Below are 20,816 nucleotides of genomic sequence, written 5' to 3'. Positions count from 1 at the left end.
CTATAACAAAGCAAGCCTTTCTAATCGGTTTATTGAGCCTGTTGGCATCACCCGTGTTGAAGCTATTTTCTCCGCATAGAAGACCGTACTGGCAACAACAGGCTGGTAGAAACGTGAAGGAGAGACCTGCATACTCCAAAGTCTCCTCAGGAAGTAGAGGTGACTCTGGCCCTTCTCGTACACATCCTCTGTGTTGGTGCTCCACTCAATTCTGTCATCCAGGTGCACCCCCAGGTACTGGTATGTCCTCACCACATCCACGTTCTCACCACCAATAGTAACAGGGAGCAGTTCAGGTCTCGTCTTCCTAAAGTCCATCACCATCTCCTTCGTCTTACTAATGCTGAGCTGCAGATGATTCAGCTTGCAATATTTGACAAAGTCCTTCACCATGGCCCTGTACTCATCTTCCCGTCCTTCCTTTATACACTCCTCTATTGCTGTCATCAGAGAATTTCTGCAGATGACATGACTCAGTTTTGTATCTGAAGTCCGAGGTACACAGGGTAAACAGGAAGGGAGCCAATACAGTCCCCTGTGGGTCTCCAGTGCTGCTTATAGTCATGTCTGACACACAGCTCTGAAGCCGCACAAACTGTGGTCTGTCAGTCAGGTAGTCCATTATCCAGGTTACAATGGAAGTGCTAACCTGGATAGAATGGAGCTTTCCCCTGGCAATGAGGTTGTATGGTATTGAAGGCACTTGAAAAATCAAAAAACATGATCGTCACAATGCTGTCCTGCTTATCCAAATGGGAGTAGGCTCTGCTCAGCATGTAGATGACAGCAGCGTCCACTCCAATGTGCTCTCGGTAGGCAAACTGCAAGGGATTGAGAACTGATCTGATCAGGAGCCTGAGGTAAGCCAGGACCAGCCTCTCTTGGGTCTTCACGGTGTGTGAAGTCAGGGCCACTGGACAGTAGTCATTCAAGACTTTCAGTTGGCTCTCCTTAGGTACTGGGACCACACACGGTGTTTTCCACACAGTCGAGACCCTTTCCGGGCTGAGACTCAGATTGAAAATGCGCTGGAGAACTCCACACAGCTGCTCAGCACACTCCTTCAGGACCTTGGGGTTCACACCATCCAGTCCCAATGCTTTGCCGTGTCTGAGTTTCCCCAGAGCCCTTCTCACCTGCTCAGTGGTGAAGGTGAGTCTGTGATAACTGGGGAGTTGGTAAAAGGTGGGGGTTAGGGGTGGTGTAGATCAGGACGAAAGCAGTTGGTATGTGGAGGTGTAGATGATAGGTGCAGGGCAAGGAAGGGATGTAGACAGTGGTAGCCTGTATTGTTCATCCACATATTGAATTTGAGGAGGGAGGAGGGGAGGCGTTGGTGCTGAGGGAGCATTGGGTGACTCGGGCACCTGGACTGTTGTGCTGAGGGGGTGTGAACAAAAGGGCAATTGTCAAACCTAAGGGAATTGGTTTAATTCATTACCCCACTCACAGCTGCATTCCAAGACTGTACAGCTCGGCTGATTGAAGCCAGTGATGTTCTTCATACCTCTCCACTCCTCCCGTGTGCTTCTCTGTCCAAGCTTGTTCTTCATCTCTCTCCTGTGTTCCTCTTCAGTCACCTTGATCTTCTCCTTCAGCTCCCTCGGAACATGTTTCAATTCCTCAAGGCTACAAGTACTTGAATCTGGTTAGTGATATTGAGAACCATTTAAGGAAGAGATGGGCAGATAGAACCCCATTGGCCAAGGGAATCGGGTGAGTGGAGTTTGTAGGCACCTCCCCTCCATTTTTTTCCTCTCCACTTTCAGCCCTGATGCAGTGTCTTGAAATCAGCAATTTCTTTCCCTCCATTGTGGCTGCTTGACCCCTTGAGTTTATCCAGCAGTTTGTTTTTTTTTGTTCCAGATTACCATAATGCAGTGTCTTCTGACTCTAGTCTGTCCAGTCCTGCTTTGTAGGTTTATGTGAGACTATTGCTCATCCTTCTAAGTTCTAGGGAATACAAGACTAACATCATACATTAGTCCTGCAATCAGTCTGGTGAACAGTTGAGACACTCCATCCATAGCATGAATCTCCACAGATAGAGAGCACGTGTACACTAACGTCAACCACGTAATGTAACAGCGGCCCCATCCACAGCATGAATCTCCACAGATAAAGAGCCAAAACTGCACACGTGTACACTAATGTCAAACACGTAAAATAACAGCAACTACTTTAGCCTCATAATACATCAAAAAATTCAGACCAAAAGATAATATTAAAAAGTCCTATTTTAGTTTTTCGTGGCAAAATATATCTAGTAATGGGTGGAACAGTGCACTGCTTTTCTTCTTCTGTTAAAATGTGACCTGGTAACATTAGACCATGAGACCATAAGGCTATTCAGCCCTTTAAGTCTGCTCAACCATTCCATCGTGGCTGATTTATTATCCCTGTCCTGCCTTCTCACAGTTACATTTGACACCCTGATTAATCAAAAACCTATCAACCTCCACTTTAAATATACCCAATGACTTGTACTTCACAGCTGTCTGTGGCAATGAATTCCACAGATTCATCACCTTCTGGCTGAAGAAATTCCTCTTCATTTCTGTTCTAAATGGACATCCCTCTATTCTGGAGCTGCGTTGAGTGGTGTTGCAGCAGCAACCTTGCACTCAATGCCAGAAAGACCGAAGAGCTGATTGCGGACTTCTGGAAGGGTAGGATGAGAGAATACAAACCAGTCCTCATAGAAGGATCAGAGGTGGAGAGAGTGAGCAATTTCAAGTTCTGAGGACCTAACCTGGATGCAACATATTGATGCAGCTATATGGAAGACAAGACAGTGGCTATATTTCCTTAGGAGTTTGAGGAGATTTGGTTTGTCAACTAAAACACTCAAGAACTTCTACAAATGTACTGTGGGAGCGTTCTGACTGGCTGCATCACCGTCTGATTTGGGGTGGGGGTGCTACTGCACAAGATCGAAATAAGTTGCAGAAACATGTAAAATTAGTCAGTTCCATCATGGGTACTACCTTCCATAGTACCAGGTATCTTCAAGGAGTGGTGCCTTAGAAAGGCGATGTCCACCATTAAGGATCCCCACCACTCAGGACATGCCCTCTTCACATTGTTACTGTCGGGAAGGAGATACAGAAGCCTAAAGGTGATTTAGCGATTCAGGAACAGCTTCTTCCCCTCTGCCATCTGATTTCCTAATGGACACTGAACCCTCAAACACTACCTCACTACTTTTTTATTTAAGTTATTTTGCAATACTTATTTTAAATTAACTATTTAATATATATATATTTAATGTAACTCAATTTTTTTCTCTATACTTATTTATCATGTATTTCATTGTACTGCTCCCGTAAAGTTAACAAATTTCACGACATACGCAGGTGATATTAAATTTGATTCTGTACTCTGGTCTTAGACTCCTCCACCATAGGAAACATCCTCTCCACATCTATCTACCTAGGCCTTTCAATATTTGATAGGTTCCAGTGATAGTTTTCAATATTCGATAGGTTTTGAGCCACAGGGAATGATTAAAAGTAAGCAATCGAATGGCGTGGATTGATTAAAGCTCATAAGGTCTTGACCTTATGAGCTTTAATCAATCCACGCCATTTGATCCATGCCAGCTATTTGATCTTATTTGATTACTGCATTGGAATCAGCTCCTGCTGCTCACTTTTGCTTCATTCTCACTAACACAATCTGTTTGATGATAGTGTGGAATCATATTTTTCTGAGAACTGCAGAGAAAGCACGGGGCAATGTTATTCCTCCAATTCCTATTCCGTGCTGCTTTTGGTTTAATGCAATAACCCTGCTTCCTTTATGTTGAGCTAGCAAAATTGGGCAGCAATAAAGCTGGTGAGCACCGATTGCTTTGATGTATCCGAACCAGGACGTGTGCCAGATCAGTGACCAGGCATTGTTTTCCAGCTATTAATCTGTGCAGGTGTTGTGATTTCTGGAGGATGTGCCCCCTTTCCTGAAACTCCCATCACAAATCAAGTTTGAACAGAGTCCACTCCTTGTTCAGCCACCCATTCCCATTCTTCTCTCTGGAAGTGTAGCGAAAGCTCAGGAAGGAATTCGGCAGGTTGCCAGTTAAAGTTCAAGTTCAGTTTGTTCATTCAATCATGCGCATGTATACTGCCAAACAAAATACCTCCTGATACTAATCTTCCCAAAAACATCCATACACTTGTTATAAATTAGACTAATTAAATTAAATTCCAAACTGAAACGATTCCAGCATCTTCTAGTGAAAATATTCGACACCTAATTACCTTAAAGCCGTAGCTGACAGCAGACATGTGATACACTCTCCTTTTCTTAGATTGCCTCTTGGGTTAAAGTTAACCGCCAGGCTTTGAGGGGTTATTGAAGTCAATGAAGCATCTTCTCTGCCATGAGTGCAGCAGAGAAGCTCCAGAGGTACATATGCAGAAACTGTGAGGAGATGAGCTCTTTCTGGCATTTTCACTGAACCACTGAAAGCTCAGAATTAAGGAACTTGAGGTTTTCCCTGCCTTCCCAAATTCACCTTCTCCTCTTTTTAGTGCTCCTTTGCAGGGAATTTCTGTCAGTCTTTTCATAACAGAGTAACTGCTTGTATTTCACATCTGGGTTTGGTCAGACAAACATAACCCATCCATTGGAGTTTGACTGTGTGTAATTGGAACCTCAATGATGGAGATGCCGACAAAGGAGAGAGACTTGACAATGTTTTTTTGAACCAAGGATTTTCGGAATCCTGTTTAGAAGGTGTTGTTGGTATCTCTCCAGTGCCTTATGGTTCTTACTGCTGGTAGTCTCTGTGACAGAGGTCAAAGGATGGGGTATCAATGATGCCCCCGAAGATCCTGAGTTTTGTTACCTTTTTGGATCCTGGCAACAGAATGTCTTCGAGACAAAAAGTGACCAGACAACGGTCACTGTACTTTTTCGTATCAGTCTTGATTTTAAAATACTTAACTTGTGTTAAAATTATTTTATAGCCTCAATCCCTACATCTCCTTACCTCCCAGCCACTCCACAAAACCCAGACCCCTCCGGGATCTCAGCTCTCTTCTAATTCGGACTTCTTGCACATCCACGATTAGCAATTGGTTTCAGATGCCTGAGCCCTAAACTCCAGAATTTCCTTCCTCGGCCTTTCCTTCTCTCTGTCTTCCTCCCTTAATTCTCCTGGCTCCTTGAACAAGCTTTCAGTCAGCCATCCTAATATATTTTCATGTGACTCGGAACCATACCTGGTAAAGCCACTGAGAAAAGCCTTTTAATGTTGTATTATTGCACTGAAAGGACTAAATAATGAAAGTTGAGATTGTTGAGTTCAGCATGCTCAAGGGGAAAGTGAAAAGTGCAAGCTATTCCAACCACCCCACAGCATACGTTCTTTATTAGAAGCATGCTCCGCATTAGAGGTTTAAAAATTTATGTTCAAATGAGATTGCCATATGAGTCATACTTGTTGATCATAAATGTGACTCCTAATATATCCCTGAACTTGAGAGCTCCAGGATAAATTATAGGTGACCTTTCTTGTGCAGGAAGCCTGCACAACTCCTATGTGGAAATTAGAAGTCAGAGGTCAGTGGCTGTCAACACACCCACTCGCTGGTGAAGCAGCAGACAGAATGGAGTATTAAAGTACATTGTTAAAAAGATTTAAACAAATGTAGGAAGCAGTATGGTTATTTTCTAAGATATTAATTAATTTACTATCCCTCCAATAATCTGCATCGACTTTTTGACCATTTATTTCTAGAGGATTAAATCACTAGGTTGAAACTAGAGATGAGAAGATTTACTTATGAGAGGCAACTAGATAAATTAAAACTCCATTATCGGAAGAAGGCTTAAGAGGCAAACTGATAAAAATATTTGGGATTTTAAATTGTAAGAGTATATTTCCACTAGTTGATGAATCAGTGACCAGATGATAGGATTAGGGGAGACATTAGGATGTGTTATTTTGGGTGTTGTACAGAACCATTAATTTCCTTCAGGAAAGGGAACCCACCTCTTTGTGATTCCTGTTGTACACTGATGTCATCGGCTAAGTTGTCTAAACAAGTACTCACAAAGGAGTATTCATATAAACAGATGATAAACACCACCAATGTTTGCATTCTTAGAATGGTTAAAATATATATTAAAATGTGATATCTGACCAGAACTAGTGATAGAAACAGAATCCACAGCTTACAGGAAGAATAAAAAAATTGAGGGCTGTGGAATGAGACTAAATGGCTAGTGTTTCCAGAATTAGTAGAGTGTTAAAGATCTGTCAAGGGCCACATCTGGGCAGTTTTACAGACGTGCAGTTGTCATGGTTTTCAAGGTTTTAGGAAGTCTCCCTAAATTATACACTGAACCAACATGTGAAAAATGACTGCAATATTTGATGTGGCACTAAATTGCTTCAGCAGCAGTCTGGAGACTGTCTTACTCCTTTTGTCATTCCCAAACTAGACCAACAATGTGTGCTCTGACACGATTAGGATCATCTTTTCTTTGTAGGCATGAACCATTAGAAAACTATCGGGGTCATAAACAGGATGAGTACCCCTTATCCGAAATTCCAATATCTGTAAACCTCTGAGATCCAAAATTTTTTTGAGCGCTGAAATGATGACACAAATAGAAATTTCCACAAGGCACTGAGAAGGTTCCCAGGTGATGCACAGGCCTCTGCACATCATAGACAATTCTGAGAAGTGACTTCACATACGTAATGAACTGAAAAATAGAAAAACACTGTATAAAGTGAAAAATGAAGATCTTTGTAGTAAAAGAGTGGATTCATTAGAGTTGGAGTGAATATATGCTGCTTAATGGTATGCTGATCATGAAACTAGCAATGATCTATCATGACAAACTGAAAATTAAAAGTAATTGCGAATATTCAGCAGGCTTTTTGCAGAAATATAAGAAAAGCCACGGAATTAAATTTTCGCAAACATGAGGAAATCTGCAAATGCTGGAATTTCAAGCAACACACATAAAAATTGCTGGTGAACGCAGCAGGCCAGGCAGCATCTATAGGAAGAGGTACAGTCGACGTTTCAGGCCGAGACCCTTCGTCAGGACTAACTGGGAAGAGATAGTAAGAGATTTGAAAATGGGAGGGGGAGGGGGAGATCCGAAATGATAGGAGAAGACAGGAGGGAGCTAAAAGCTGCAAAGTTGTTTGGCAAAAGGGATATGAGAGGATCATGGGATGGGAGGTCTAGGGAGAAAGAAAGAGGGAGGTGGAAGCCCAGAGGATGGGCAAGGAGTATAGTGAGAGGGACAGAGGGAGAAAAAGAAGAAAGAGAGAAAAAAAATTATATAAAAAACGGATGGGGTACGAGGGGGAGGTGGGGCATTAACGGAAGTTAGAGAAGTCAATGTTCATGCCATCAGGTTGGAGGCTACCCAGACGGAATACAAGGTGTTGTTCCTCCAACCTGAGTGTGGCTTCATCTTTACAGTAGAGGAGACTGGGAGATCGTTTCACTGATTTTGTTTTACCAGTCAGGGTTTATTAGCCCTGAGCTGAACCCCCAAACCTGGAGGACTACTGGACTACTCTTAGTCTGGCCTCTACCCTTTGACCTATTTGGCATGGGTGACCCTGCCAAGAGCTAAAGCTTAAAGCCCTGGCTCCAGCCAACATGACACCGTGGTAATTGAAAACACGCAAACCTCCAAACCATGACAAGGTGGCGGTCCTCATGGAGGACCTACTTGACCAATTTACACCAGTGAGACTTACTTCAGTGGAGAGAAAATTGTTAGAGGGGATTCTTAGAGACAGGATTTCAGAATATTTGGAGTAGCATAGTCAGGATGCCTTTATGAAGGGCAAGGCATGCCTCGTAAGCCTGAGTGGATTCCTTAAGAATGTGACAAAGCACATTGATGAAGGTAGAGCAGTGGATATGGTGTATATGGTTTTAGTTAGGCGGTTGGTAAGTTTCCCCATGGTAGGCTCAGTTGGAGAGTCAGGAGGCATGAGATCCAGGGAAACTTGGCTATCTGAGAACTGAATTGGCTTGCCCATAGAAGATAGATGATGGTAGTAGACAGAGAGTACTCTGCCTGGAGTTTACTGACTAGTGGTGTTTTGCAGAGGTCTATTCTGGGACCCCTGCTGTTTGTGATTTTTGTAAATGAATTGGATAAAGAAGTGGAACAGTGGGCTGGTCAGTTAGGGGAAGTAATCATAATATGATCGAATTCACCCTGAAATTTGAGAAGAAGAAACTAAAGTCAGATGTGTCAGTATTACAGTGGAGTAAGGGGAATTACAGAGGCATGAGAGAGGAGTTGGCCAGAATTGACTGGAAATGAACACTGGCAGGGATGACAGCAAAGCAGCGATGGCTGGAATTTCTGGAAGCAATTCAGAAGGCGCAGGATATATACATCCCAAAGAGGAAGAAGTATTCTAAATGCAAGATGACGCAACTGTGGCTAACAAGAGAAGTCAAAACCAACATAAATACCAAAGGGAGGGCATTTAATAGAGCAAAAATTAGTGTAAGTTAGAGGATTATGAAGCAACTAAAAAGGTAAAGATGGAATATGAAAGTAAGCTAGAGTGGATATTGGACTGCTGAAAAGAGATGCTGAAGAGGCAGCAATGGAGGGAGGGGGCAAGGAAATGGCAGATGAACTTAATAAGTATTTTGTGTCAGTCTTCACTGTGAAAGACACTAGCAGTACTGTGGAAGGTCCAGGTGTCAGGTGTCATGAAGTGTGTGAAGGTACCATTACTAGAGAGAAGGTGTTTGGGAAACTGAAAGGTCTGAAGGTAGAGAGGTCACCTGGACCAGATGGTGTACACCTCAGGGTTCTGAAAGAGGAGGATGATGAGTTTCTGGAGGCATTAGTAATGATCTTTCAAGAATCACTAGATTCTGGAAAATTGCAAATGTACTTCACTCTTCAAGAAGGGAGAGAGGCAGAAGAAAGGAAACTATAGGCCAGTTAGTCTGACCTCAGTGGTTAGGAGGATGTTGGAGTTGATTATTAAGGATGAGGTCTCAGAGTACTTGGAGGCACATGATAAAGCATACTGTAGTCAGTTTGGTTTCCTCAAGGGAAAATCTTGCCTGACAAATCTGTTGGAAATCTTTGAAGAAATAACAAGCAGGATAGACAAAGGAAAATCGGTTGATGTTGAGTACTTGGATTTTCAGAAGGCCTTTGACAAGGTGCAACATGAGGCTGCTTAGCAAACTACGAGCCTATGGTATTACAGGAAAGATTTAGCATGAATAAAGCAGTGGCTGACTGGCAGGAGGCAAAGAGTGGGAATAAAGGGAGCCTTTTCTGGCTGGCTCCCAGTGATTAATGGTGTTCCATGGGGGTCTGTGTTGGGACCGATTCTTTTTATGTTATATATGTTAATGATTTGGATGATGGAATTGATGGCTTTGTTGCAAACTTTGCGGATGAAATCAAGATAGGTGGAGGGGCAGGTAGTTTTGAGGAAACAGAGAGACTACAGAAGGACTTAGGTTAGGAGAATGGGCAAAGAAATGTCAGATGGATACAGTGTTGGGAAGTGTATGGTCATGCACTTTGGTAGAAAGAGTTAACTATTTTCAGAATGGAGAGAAAACAACAGAAAAACTGAGGCGCAAAGGGACTTGGGAGTCCTTGTGCAGGATTCCCTAAAAGTTAATTTGCAGGTTGAATCTGTGGTGAGGAAGGCAAATGCAATGTCAGCATTTATTTCAACAGGACTAGTATATAATGTATTGAAACTAGAGAGGGTTCAAAGGAGGTTCACAAAAAATGATTCCAGGATTGAATGGCATGTCATATGAAGAGTTTTTGATGGATCTGGGCCTGTATTCACTGGAATTCAGAAGAACGAGGGGTGACCTCTGTCTCAGAGGCCGATGTTAGGCTGTCTTTAAAGAGTGTGAACCCTCGCATGGCGGAAGACCCTGATGGAGTACCTGATAAGGCTGTGAACACTTGTGCCAACTAACTGGCGGGAGTATTCAAGTATATTTTCAACCTCTCACTGCTACGGGCAGAAATTCCCACTTGCTTCAAAAAGACAACAATTATACCAGTGCCTAAGAAGAATAATGTGAGCTGCCTTAATGACTATCACCCAGTAGCACTCACATCTACAGTGATGAAATACCTTGAGAGGTTGGTCATGACTAGACTGAACTCCTGTCTTAGCAAGGACCTGGACCCACTGCAATTTGCCTATCGCCACAATAAGACAATGGCAGACACAATCTCAATGGCTCTTCACATGGCCTTAGACCACCTGGACAATACAAACACTGATGTCAGGATGCTGTTCATTGACTATAGCTCAGCATTTAACACCATCATTCCCACAATCCTGATTGATAAGTTACAGAACCTGGGTCTCTGTACCTCCCTCTGCAATTGGATCCTCGACTTCATAACCAGAAGACCACAATCTGTGCAGGTTAGTGATAATATCTCCTCCTCACTGACAATCAACACTGGTGCACCTCAGGGGTGTGTGCTTAGCCCACTGCTCTACTCTCTCTATACCCATGACTGTGGGGCTAGGCATAGCTCAAATATCATCTATAAATATGCAGATGATACAACCATTCTTGATAGACTCTCAGATGGAGATGAAAGGGGGTACTTTCATGTAACTATACTAACTAGTGGAGTGGTATCGCAACAACAATCTGGCACTCAATGTCAGTAAGACGAAAGAGCTGATTGTGGACTTCAGGAAGGGTAAGATGAAGGAACACGTATCAATCCTCGTTGAGGGATCAGAAGTGGAGAGAGTGAGCAGTTTCAAGTTCCCGGGTGTCAAGATCTCTGAGGACCTAACCTGGTCCCAACATATTGATGCAGTTATAAAGAAAGCAAGACCATGACTATACTTCATTAGGAGTTTGCAGAGATTTGGTATGTCAACAAAAACACTCAAAAATTTATATAGATGTACCATGGAGAGCATTCTGACAGGCTGCATCACTGTCTGGTATGGGGGGGGGTGGGTGGGGGGATACTGCACAGGACCGAAAGAAGCTGTAGAGGGTTTCTAGCTTACAAAGTACCCAGGGCTTCAAGGAGCAGTGTCTCAAAATGGCAGCATCAACTATTAAAGATCCCAGCACCCAAGGCATGCTCTTTACTCACTGTTACCATTAGGTAGGAGGTACAGAAGCCTGAAGGCACACACTCAGTGATTCAGAAACAGCTTCTTCCCCTCTGCCGTCCAATTCCTAAATGGACATTGAACCTGTGAACACTAACTCACTTTTAAAATATATATTATTTCTGTTTTTGCACGATTTTTAATCTGTTCAATATACATATACTGTAATTGATTTTTTCTTGTATGTTTTGTATTGCATTGAACTGCTCTGCTAAGTTAACAAATTCCATGACACATGCTGGTGATAATAAACCTGATTCTCATTTTGATTCTGACCTCATTGAAACTGATCGAATGGTGAAGGGTCTTGAAAGAGTAGATGTGGAGAGGATGTATCCTATGGTGGGAAGCCTAAGACCAGAGGACATAGCCTCAGAATAGAGGTCTGTCCTTTTAGAATGGAGATGAGGAATTTCTTTAGCCAGAGAGCAGTGAATCTGTGGAATTCTTTGCCACAGGCCAATACTTAAGGCAGAGTTTGATAGATTCTTGATGTTGATTAATCAGGGTATGAACGGGTATGGGGTGAAGGCAGAAGATTGGGGCTGAGAGGAAAATTCGATCAGCCATGATTAAGTGTCAGAGCAGACTCAATGGACCAAATGGCCTAATTTTGCTCCAATATCTTATGGTCTTATAAAGACAATACACTTCCATTTTCTCGAAGATAATTTGGAACAGCCCTCGGCTGCAGTTCCACTTATTTTGAAAAACCTTCCATTTACAACAATGTAACAAGTTCTGAAGCAATTAAATAAGACAGGTGTTAGACTGGTCCTCTTAAGATCTGGATTACTACTGACTGTTGTCTATGGTGATTCATCAGGTAATAGGTAAGAGAGTTAGACTTTTTCTTCATTGTTTGGCACTGCAGCAGAATTGGAATTGTTTTTTTATTATCACATGTATTGAGAGACAGTGAAAAGTTTGACTTGCTTATTGTTCATACAGACCAAATCATTCATCATCATCATTTTTGTACAGAGGTGGTTTGACATTGCCACCTTCTGGCAGTGTCTTTACAAGCCATTATCAGTATGCTTCAGAGATTGTCTGCCTGATGTCAGAGGTCATATAACCAGGAATTGAGATATGCACCAGCTGCCCATATGACCATCCACCTCCTGCTCCCATGGCTTCACATGACCCTGATCGGGGAGCTAAGCAGGTGCGACACCTTGCCCAAAGGTAACCTGGAGGCTAGTGGAGGGAAGGAGTGCCTTACACCTCCTTTGGTAGAGACCTATCTCCAAACCGCCACCCTGATCATATCATTACACAATCCATTGAGGTGGAACAAGGTAAAGTAATAACAATATAGAACAGCGGTCCCCAACCACCGGGCCGCGGACCGGTACCGGGTCGCGAGGAAGCGATATGATTTGGCGATATGAGTCAGCTGCACCTTTCCTCATTTTCTGTCATGGCCACTGTTGAGCTTGAATGCACGCGAGGTCATTACGCACACGTCATCCATGTCAGTGCGGGAAGGAGATCAACTCCTCGAGCTTGTGAATGATGGCGGGCTGAAAAGTATGTTTGACGTAACATCTCTGCCGGCATTCTGGATCAAAGTCAAGGCTAAAAATCCTGAGATAGCCACGAAAGCAATGAAAACGTTGCTTCCATTTCCAACATATCTCTGCAATGAATGCAATGAAAACTAAGTTGCGGAATAGACTGGACATAAGGAACCCCCTTCGAGTACCGCTGTCTCCCTTCACCCCACGATAGGACCATCTTGTTGCAGGGAAACAAGCCCAGGGCTCCCACTGATTCAGCGATATTGGTGTGTTGCAATGATTTTATATGTTCATATGGGGAAAATATGTGCTGTGTGTTTAATATCCAAACGTTACTTAAAATGTTATGATGCTATTGACTTATATAACCATACAACAATTACAGCACGGAAACAGGCCATCTTTGCCCTTCTAGTCCGTGCCGAACGCTACTCTTACCTAGTCCCACCAACCTGTACTCAGCCCATAACCGTCCATTCCTTTCCTGTCCAAATAGCTATCCAATTTTTCTTTAAATGATAATATTGACCCTGCCTCTACCACTTCTACTGGAAGTTTGTTCAACACTTACTTCAAGCTCTTCTGTCCTCCCCTGATAATTGACTTATCACTATATTCATGCGAGGAAAATATGTGCTGTGCGGTTAATATTAAATTCGTTAGATAAACCGTTTCAGAACGGAAATTGAGTGTATTAGCCATTTATCACCTATATTCCGGTCGTGATTAACACCTCCCACCCCCCGCACAGAATCGTCAAAAACAGTTTGTAGAAAAAAAATCGTACACGCATGCGCACTGGTGCCCGCGCAAGGCTTCATGGTCATTGTAGTCTTTCTTGGGGTAAATGCAGCGTATTTGACTGCTACTCTCGTCTGTTGGCAGCCCTACCACCGCCCCCCCACTTCCCCGGTCGGCCGGTCCGCAAGAATATTGTCAATGTGAAACTGGTCCGCAGTACGAAAAAGGTTGGGGACCCCTGATATAGAACAAATGTGTAGCAATTGCAGAGAAAGTGCAGTACAGGTGAACGATAAAGTAGAAGATCATAACGATATTAGGTCATTTATATTCCTACTGCATATTGTGTAAGTCTAATGCACAGGTAATCATTTATTTTGCAATGGAATTTATTGTTTTTGTTGTTATTATTTTTTTTCTCAGCTTAAGCTGGTAAAACATGAGATACAGGCATAGCCAAACACATTCATTTCTCAATTGCTAGGAACTTTCAGAATATTCTAATACTGTATAGTATTGTGGTTTTCTGGAGATTTACATAAATATTGCTGTGAAGATCTAATTGTTTAATGCTATTATGTAGTGACTTTGGGATGATACCAGTTGTAGATATTACTACTGGGACAATGTATATCCTGTTCATGCTCCATAGTCTTTTAATTTCCTCTTTTAGTTATGGATATTTCTGGTGTTTTTCACTTATTGATTTCTGTATGTTATATGTGTATGGAATGGCTATATCTATTAAGTGCTTGTTTATCCTGTATTGTTATATCTGAACGGTTATTATGCCTTGTCCTATCTGTAATTATGGATTGGTCATAGTATGATTTGTAGGACCCTGACTCTAAAACTGGATCAGGCTTGTATTTATCATAAGGAATGGTGTCTTTTATGAGTTTGTATTTTAAAGCAAGATTTTGGTGAATGATGTTTGCCACTTGATTGTGCCTGTTAAGTAATCAGATTGAGTTAAACTGCTGCAGGATCCTGTAATGTGTTGGATTGTTTCTGGATTCTCGTGGCATTTTCTGCATTTATCATCTTGAATTTGTTGGTTTTTTATTTTGTATTTTTGATGATTTTTTTTGTGTTAACCACTTGCCACAAGGAAGAAATTTTCAACACTGAGCTCGGCATTTGACATCTAGTTTGCTCAGATTGTAGGGATGTCTTCCATGGAGGGTCATTCTCTTTCAGTCAATAACTTTCTTTTCAGTAGTGATCACTTCTTCATTTTTCCAAGTTGTTCTTTCATTTCATTTCAGTAGTGTGTACTTCTTATCAGAATAGCAAATGCTCGTGTGAAATGCTGAATCATGTTTTCTTTGATGAAAATGTTGTGTAAACTCTTTATGTCTGTTATTCCTTTTCCTCCTTCTGTCCTAGGTGGTGTTAGTCTAAGTGTGTTCGAGTGTACGTACTGTTTTCTAAAACCTGCATTTTGGTTTTTAATTTTCTTTCTGTTTCTAACCAAAATATTATGCAAATAGAATATAATAATATGGGTAGAGAAAAAGTGTTTATTGCTTTTGTTATATTTTTACTATTGAACTCTGGCAATATTCTTGAGCCTTGAAGTAAATTCTGTTGAAGCTTTCCCCTTTATCACACTATGATCTGTTTTCTTTGCCTGTTGAAATCCCAGATACTTGTATGATTCATATTCATCCATCAGTTGTATTGTATCCTGTTGCCCTGGTTTGTATTCTACTAGCTCTATCGCACCTTTCTCTATGCTTAATGTACTGCACTTAACTAGTCCAAAGTTCATGTTCATATCTTTAGAGAATAGTTCTACTATTTGAATAAAATGCTTTAACTTTACTGATGAAGAAGCGTATAATTTTAAATCATCCATCTATAGATGGTGTGTCAAGGTATAATTTGTTTGGTTGTCTCTAATCTGATGCTCTGTTTTCATCTGATTCAGTAAATTAGAGAGCAGGTTTAAAGTTAGACAAAACCATAGTGGTCTTAGAGAGTTACCCTTCCATTATTGTTATTATTATGACAATGGGAACATTAAATAAAGAGAAATTATGTCAATTATTAACTATTGTGAGACTGCTGGACAAATCTTTGGTGATAATATCTGGCCGTAAAACGAATCCAAAGTCAAGGCAGAACAGTTGCTGCTAGCTTTCAACCGCCACAGGGTTGTTATATTTGCATGGTCAGCTCCAAGGAAATTATTTTTCCAATATGTCATGTCCTTTATTCGGTCCTTTGTTAGCAACTAGCAAACATACAATCATGAAGCGATGAACTTGGGCATATCCAAATGTAAGCTAAGCATGATTCATTGATATTAAGTAGTCAGCAAAGATCTGACCTCTGCCTGTCCAAACCTACAAAGTGCCACACAAGATAAGCAAGAATACGTAACTTATTCCCCTTGCTTTTACCACCACCCCCCCCCCACTGATGTGACTAGTTACCATAATAAACACGCAACACCGAATACAAAGGAGTTAGAGAACAGAAACATGGCTCCTGCAAGATACATTGGATTGCGAGAGATGTGCATGTGATTCCATTGTTAATATTGGTAACCGTGAACCTGATTGTTTAACTTGAAGATTCCTTTTTGATTAGGTGGTGTTTGAAGCATTGCATAATCTGGAACCTCGTGGTTATGTCGTGGGATGGATCATCGCTATTAGTCTGTTTGTTGGAATACTCATTTTCCTGCTGCTTGCTGTTTTGCTCTGGAAGGTAAGCTGGGCAATAGACTGGAATCAGAACATTGCCTTTACTTTTCTTTCAATAGAAATAGACAAACAATGTCTGATGGATTAATGAATTCTTCAATTTTAAAAGCAACCTACAGTGCTACTACAAAAGGATTGAATTGGAGAGAAAATATATAATAACAAACATTCAGGTGAAGCAAGTAGTTATGAAAGGAAAGGATAAGTTTGCTAATCATTCCACAGTGTTAGACTGCAATTATAAGGAAACAATTTTGTAATTATACCGCACTTTGATCAAGTCTGATCTCCATTCTCACGACCTATCTTGGAGCTGATGTGTAGTGTTCACTCTTGGGATGATGAGTTATTCTTTGAAGCTGATTTAGATTGTTCAATGCTCAGTGGAATTTAATAGAAAGGGTGTGATTCTGAGGAAATATACAAGGCTGAAAGGAGCAAACAGAATATAGACTGAGAGGCTATTTCTTAAGGCTGGAGAATCCGGTCGTGGTCGTAAAGTCCTCCGGGGGAAAAGTCCACCTCTTACCACCAAAATATGGGGAATTTACTTTCCACTTGAAATTTTCTCCCTTAGGGATCATGCGATTGCTCAATGATTACATTTAGATCAAAAATTGATAGCTTTTTAGTAAAAATAAGGGAATGAAGGACTTGGGTGTCGTATGTGATGAAGTACTGGATTAGAATCCAAAGGTCTGGACATTTGAATTCCAGGATAATTATGTTAGGCAGGAAACTTTAATTAAAAGCTAGAATTAAAATGATCAGCTGTGGTGACAGCATAAAATCTATTCAGATCACTTTGTCCTTCAGGGAAGGAAATCAAATTCTCTCTCCCTTTGTTCACCCTTTCCATTCCTCTCCTCCTCATTTTCAAGACCGTCCCTCACCTGGTTCAATCAACAATCACTCATGTACCTGTCCAATTGTGTATCTTCTCTCTTGGTCCACCTTTACTATACCTTCCCCATCTCCACTTGGTTCCATCGGGCCATCATCCTTCTCCTATCTGGTTCCAGCTATCAACTACCAAGCAAGATCTAACCTCCATCTCCACTCACCCACCTATTCCATGTACCTAATTTTTTCTCTCCCATGTGTGTTTTCACTGACCACATACCAGCTCCTTTCTCAACACACTCCCCTCTCCCTCTCCCAACTGTCTCCATATGCAGGTCATCTGTACTTAATATGTTATCTATACTAGCCTTTGTCTTCCTACCCCCTCTCATTTCTTTATACTGGCTGTTGTCCCTGTCCACTTTCAGTCCCGATGCAGGATCTGAAACTGAAACGATCCCTTTGCCTCCACAGATCCTACTTGACCCGTTTAGTTTTTCCAGCAGTTTATATTTTGCAAGAAAATTAGGTCTTCTTATCTTGTCTGGCCTATGTGTGAACCTGAAACCTAAGCAATAATATAGCAAGCTGCTTGGTTTAGGCCAATTAATGTTGTTGAACCAGCAAGCAGCAGCTTGACCCCATGAATGAATTAGTGGTACATGATCATACATGATCATATTGAAATCGATATCAAGCTATTTCTTTGCACTTATCTCACTACTCAGTGCTATATTTGGGATATAGAGAAGCTTGATTTTTCAGAGACAAGTTCCGTGAAAGTGCTGTCACACTCACTAAATACCAGATTATGTAAATTCTAAATTATGAGGTTGATTGTTGAATCAGGTCCTCATCCACACTGCAGTTTGTTTAGTTATAGGGAGGGATGGGATAGGCTTGTTTTCCCTCTAGTGAAGGAGGCTGAGGGATGATCTTATAGAAGAAAATAATATTATGAGTGGCACAGATAAGATCAATAATCAAAATCTTTCTCCTTTGGTAATTACAGTGGATTCTGGTTAATTGGGACCCATGGGGACTAGTACATTTTGGGCCAGTTAGCCACAGTTAAAAATATTATGAAAATATTTAAAAATATATAAAAGCACAAACTGAGTAACAATTTATGTATTAAAGTGAAATACACAACAAAGTAGAACACTACCAATGCTACCTCAGTTCTATAAAACTGTATTTGCTCTTAATACTTACCAGTGAAGGAATTAATCAGCATCACGTTCTTTTGACTGTAAATGAACAAAATCGGCAGAGACACCTAGTGCAGATAATGGACTGTCATCATACAATTCTGTTGATGATTGCGTCCTCCAAATCTTCATTTTCATTGTAACATTCAAATGATTGCCAATACCTTCAAATTCTTCATAGTCCCTAACTTGCTGAAGAAGCGAAATCATTTTATTTTCACTCCAGGCCGGTTCTGGGATCTCCAAGCCTGAATGCTTGAAACTACAGTGAGGAAAACAATTCTGGATGGTCTTACTGCTTATTTTTCACCAACTATCAGTAACAAAAATCATTGTTTTTTCAACACAAACATACACAACTGATGCTATTTAAAAACAGTGTTGCATCTAACAGACACTCAAGTGCACACAACTGATGTGGGTTAGAAAGTGTTCTAGTCTCCTGCCCTGATTATGTGTCCCAAATAAACAAAGAGAATCCTGGCTATTTTCTCAATTAGTTTTTGTTCTTTAAGAGTTGTCCGAAATAAGTGGCTGCCCCGATTAACCGATGGCCCAATTAGCCTGAATCTACTGTAAATAGGTGACATAATTTTATGGTGAGAAATAGTTTTAAGGGACATCTGAGGGGTAAGTTTTTTTTACACAGAGTAATCAGCAATATTTGGAACATGCTGGCAAAGGAAGTGTTGGAATCAGATTACCATGTTTAAAAGATATTAAGACAGACACATAAGTATGCAAGGCATAGAGAGATACTGCCCTAATGTGGGCAAATGGAGTAGTATTGATGGGCAAACAGGTTTGCATGGATGTGCTTGGCAACTCTATGACTTTTAACATCATTGACCTTCTTGGGCTTCCCTGCCTAGGCATGATTGGATCATCCTTCATATTTTTATACCTCAAAGGAATATATCATTGTTGAAAACACTAAAGCAACTTCTTAATTACAGTACACCTCAATGAGCAACTTACATTATGATCTATTTTCCCTGTCTGTTTTTTCCAATCCTCCTTTTAAATCTTTCTGCCTCTCCTTAAGCTAAGTCATCTGTTTCGGCCACATGTTTCTCACTTTCAAACTCAAAACGAAACTCTATGATATTATGATCATTGTTCCTAGAGGGTTCTGTATTATTAATTAACCCCTTATTAACATACCCAAATCTGAAACAGCCTGTTCCCTGCAATTCTTAGAAACAGTTCCAAATAAAATCATGAATCCATTCTGAAGATTAACTTTGTCATCTATTTGAAGGTTAAAGGTACTCACGATCACTGTAGTTCCTTCCACTTGCATTATTTCTTCATTTATATTCAATCCTACAATATAGCTACTGTTGGAAGACCTTTAGACTACTCCTGCAGTGATTTTTTTTCCATTGCTATTTTTAAACTTCACCAAAACAGATGAAATACTTTGATACTTTGAGCCAAGATCATTTCTCACTGGAGATATCATTATTTATTATCACAGCTAACCATCTCCATGTCTGCCTTTCCTCCGAACTGTTAACATTAAATCTCATTGTTGCTTGCTTTGAATTGGCTATAAAATCATTTGTTGTTATTTCTATCAGTGCCAACAATTTGCCTTGCTGTCTACATACAGATACAGAGCTTTGAAGTTTTTATTAATAGTCTTTCCTGTTCGAATCTAGTGGAAGGGGCACTCTTACAGCTGGATGTTTTCTCTCTTCCTATCACAGTCTTGCTACTGCCCTCCATTTTACTACCCTACACTGTTTTCTTACATCCTTTCCACTTAACTGTCTAAAGTTCTCCTCGCCACTGCACCCACCCCACACTATTTAATTGGAAGATGGTGACCAAACAACCTGTCCATTAAAAGCCTTGTTCCTGTTGTGACTGTGAATGAAGATACCAGAGAGACAATGAAGCTGGTGCATATCAGTCTTTATTTCAGACCACAAGCAGGCGTCACACTGGAGACATTCTTGGAAGAAAAGACCTCCTGATTTAATATTACATCACAGTTTGTATGTTAAAGAACAGAGGTCACAACAGGACAATTTCTATAGTTACAATGCTTTCATACTGCTTTCTTTTAGTTTCAAACACCTGAATTCATCCATTTGTTCATATTTTCTCTCTCTCTCTCTCTCACACACACACACACACACACACACACACACAATTAATCACCTCTGTCTCTCTAGCTGCATTCATGCATATGCAGACATCTCAGGAGAATGGATGTTTTCCTGGTTTGAAATCAACCCCAATCTGCAGCCCCAGGAAGGCCATTGTTCTGAGCTCCATTTAAAATTCAATCTACAATCCACATTCAGGTCTGAAGATTTCTTGCTGTTGAAATTGATATTTGCTATATACCATAACTTCAGAATATGCCCTAACAGTTCTGTGTAGTTTTGCTGTACCATTTCCACATAATGTTTCCGGAAGATGGCAGCACAATTGAATATGGTGGTAATGAATGCTGATGTTCATAAGTCAGAACATAAAATAAAAACAAATATAATGAGGTGGGAGGTTGTGGTGCAGTTTATAAAATATTGATGAGACCACATCTACACAGCTTTGGTCACCACAATGTAGAAAGGACATGAGTACGTTCACCAAGATGTTGCATGGGATGGAGCATTTCTGTCAAAAG

The 20,816-nt window shown here is 40.9% G+C and overlaps 1 protein-coding gene across 1 annotated transcript in view; it reads left to right on the top strand.

Annotated features, from left to right (window-relative positions):
- The window catches only part of itga9 (integrin, alpha 9), a 430,612-nt gene that overhangs the window by 394,005 nt on the left and 15,791 nt on the right, over positions 1–20,816 (top strand). Inside the window, exon 27 of the mRNA XM_063054766.1 lies at positions 16,006–16,125. Coding sequence (XP_062910836.1) covers positions 16,006–16,125 — 120 coding nt within the window. The remainder of the gene's footprint in view (positions 1–16,005; positions 16,126–20,816) is intronic.

Source organism: Mobula hypostoma, chromosome 1 (assembly GCF_963921235.1).
Source record: "Mobula hypostoma chromosome 1, sMobHyp1.1, whole genome shotgun sequence".
NCBI lineage: Eukaryota > Metazoa > Chordata > Chondrichthyes > Myliobatiformes > Myliobatidae > Mobula > Mobula hypostoma.
This window is presented reverse-complemented; position numbering and strand designations above follow the sequence as displayed.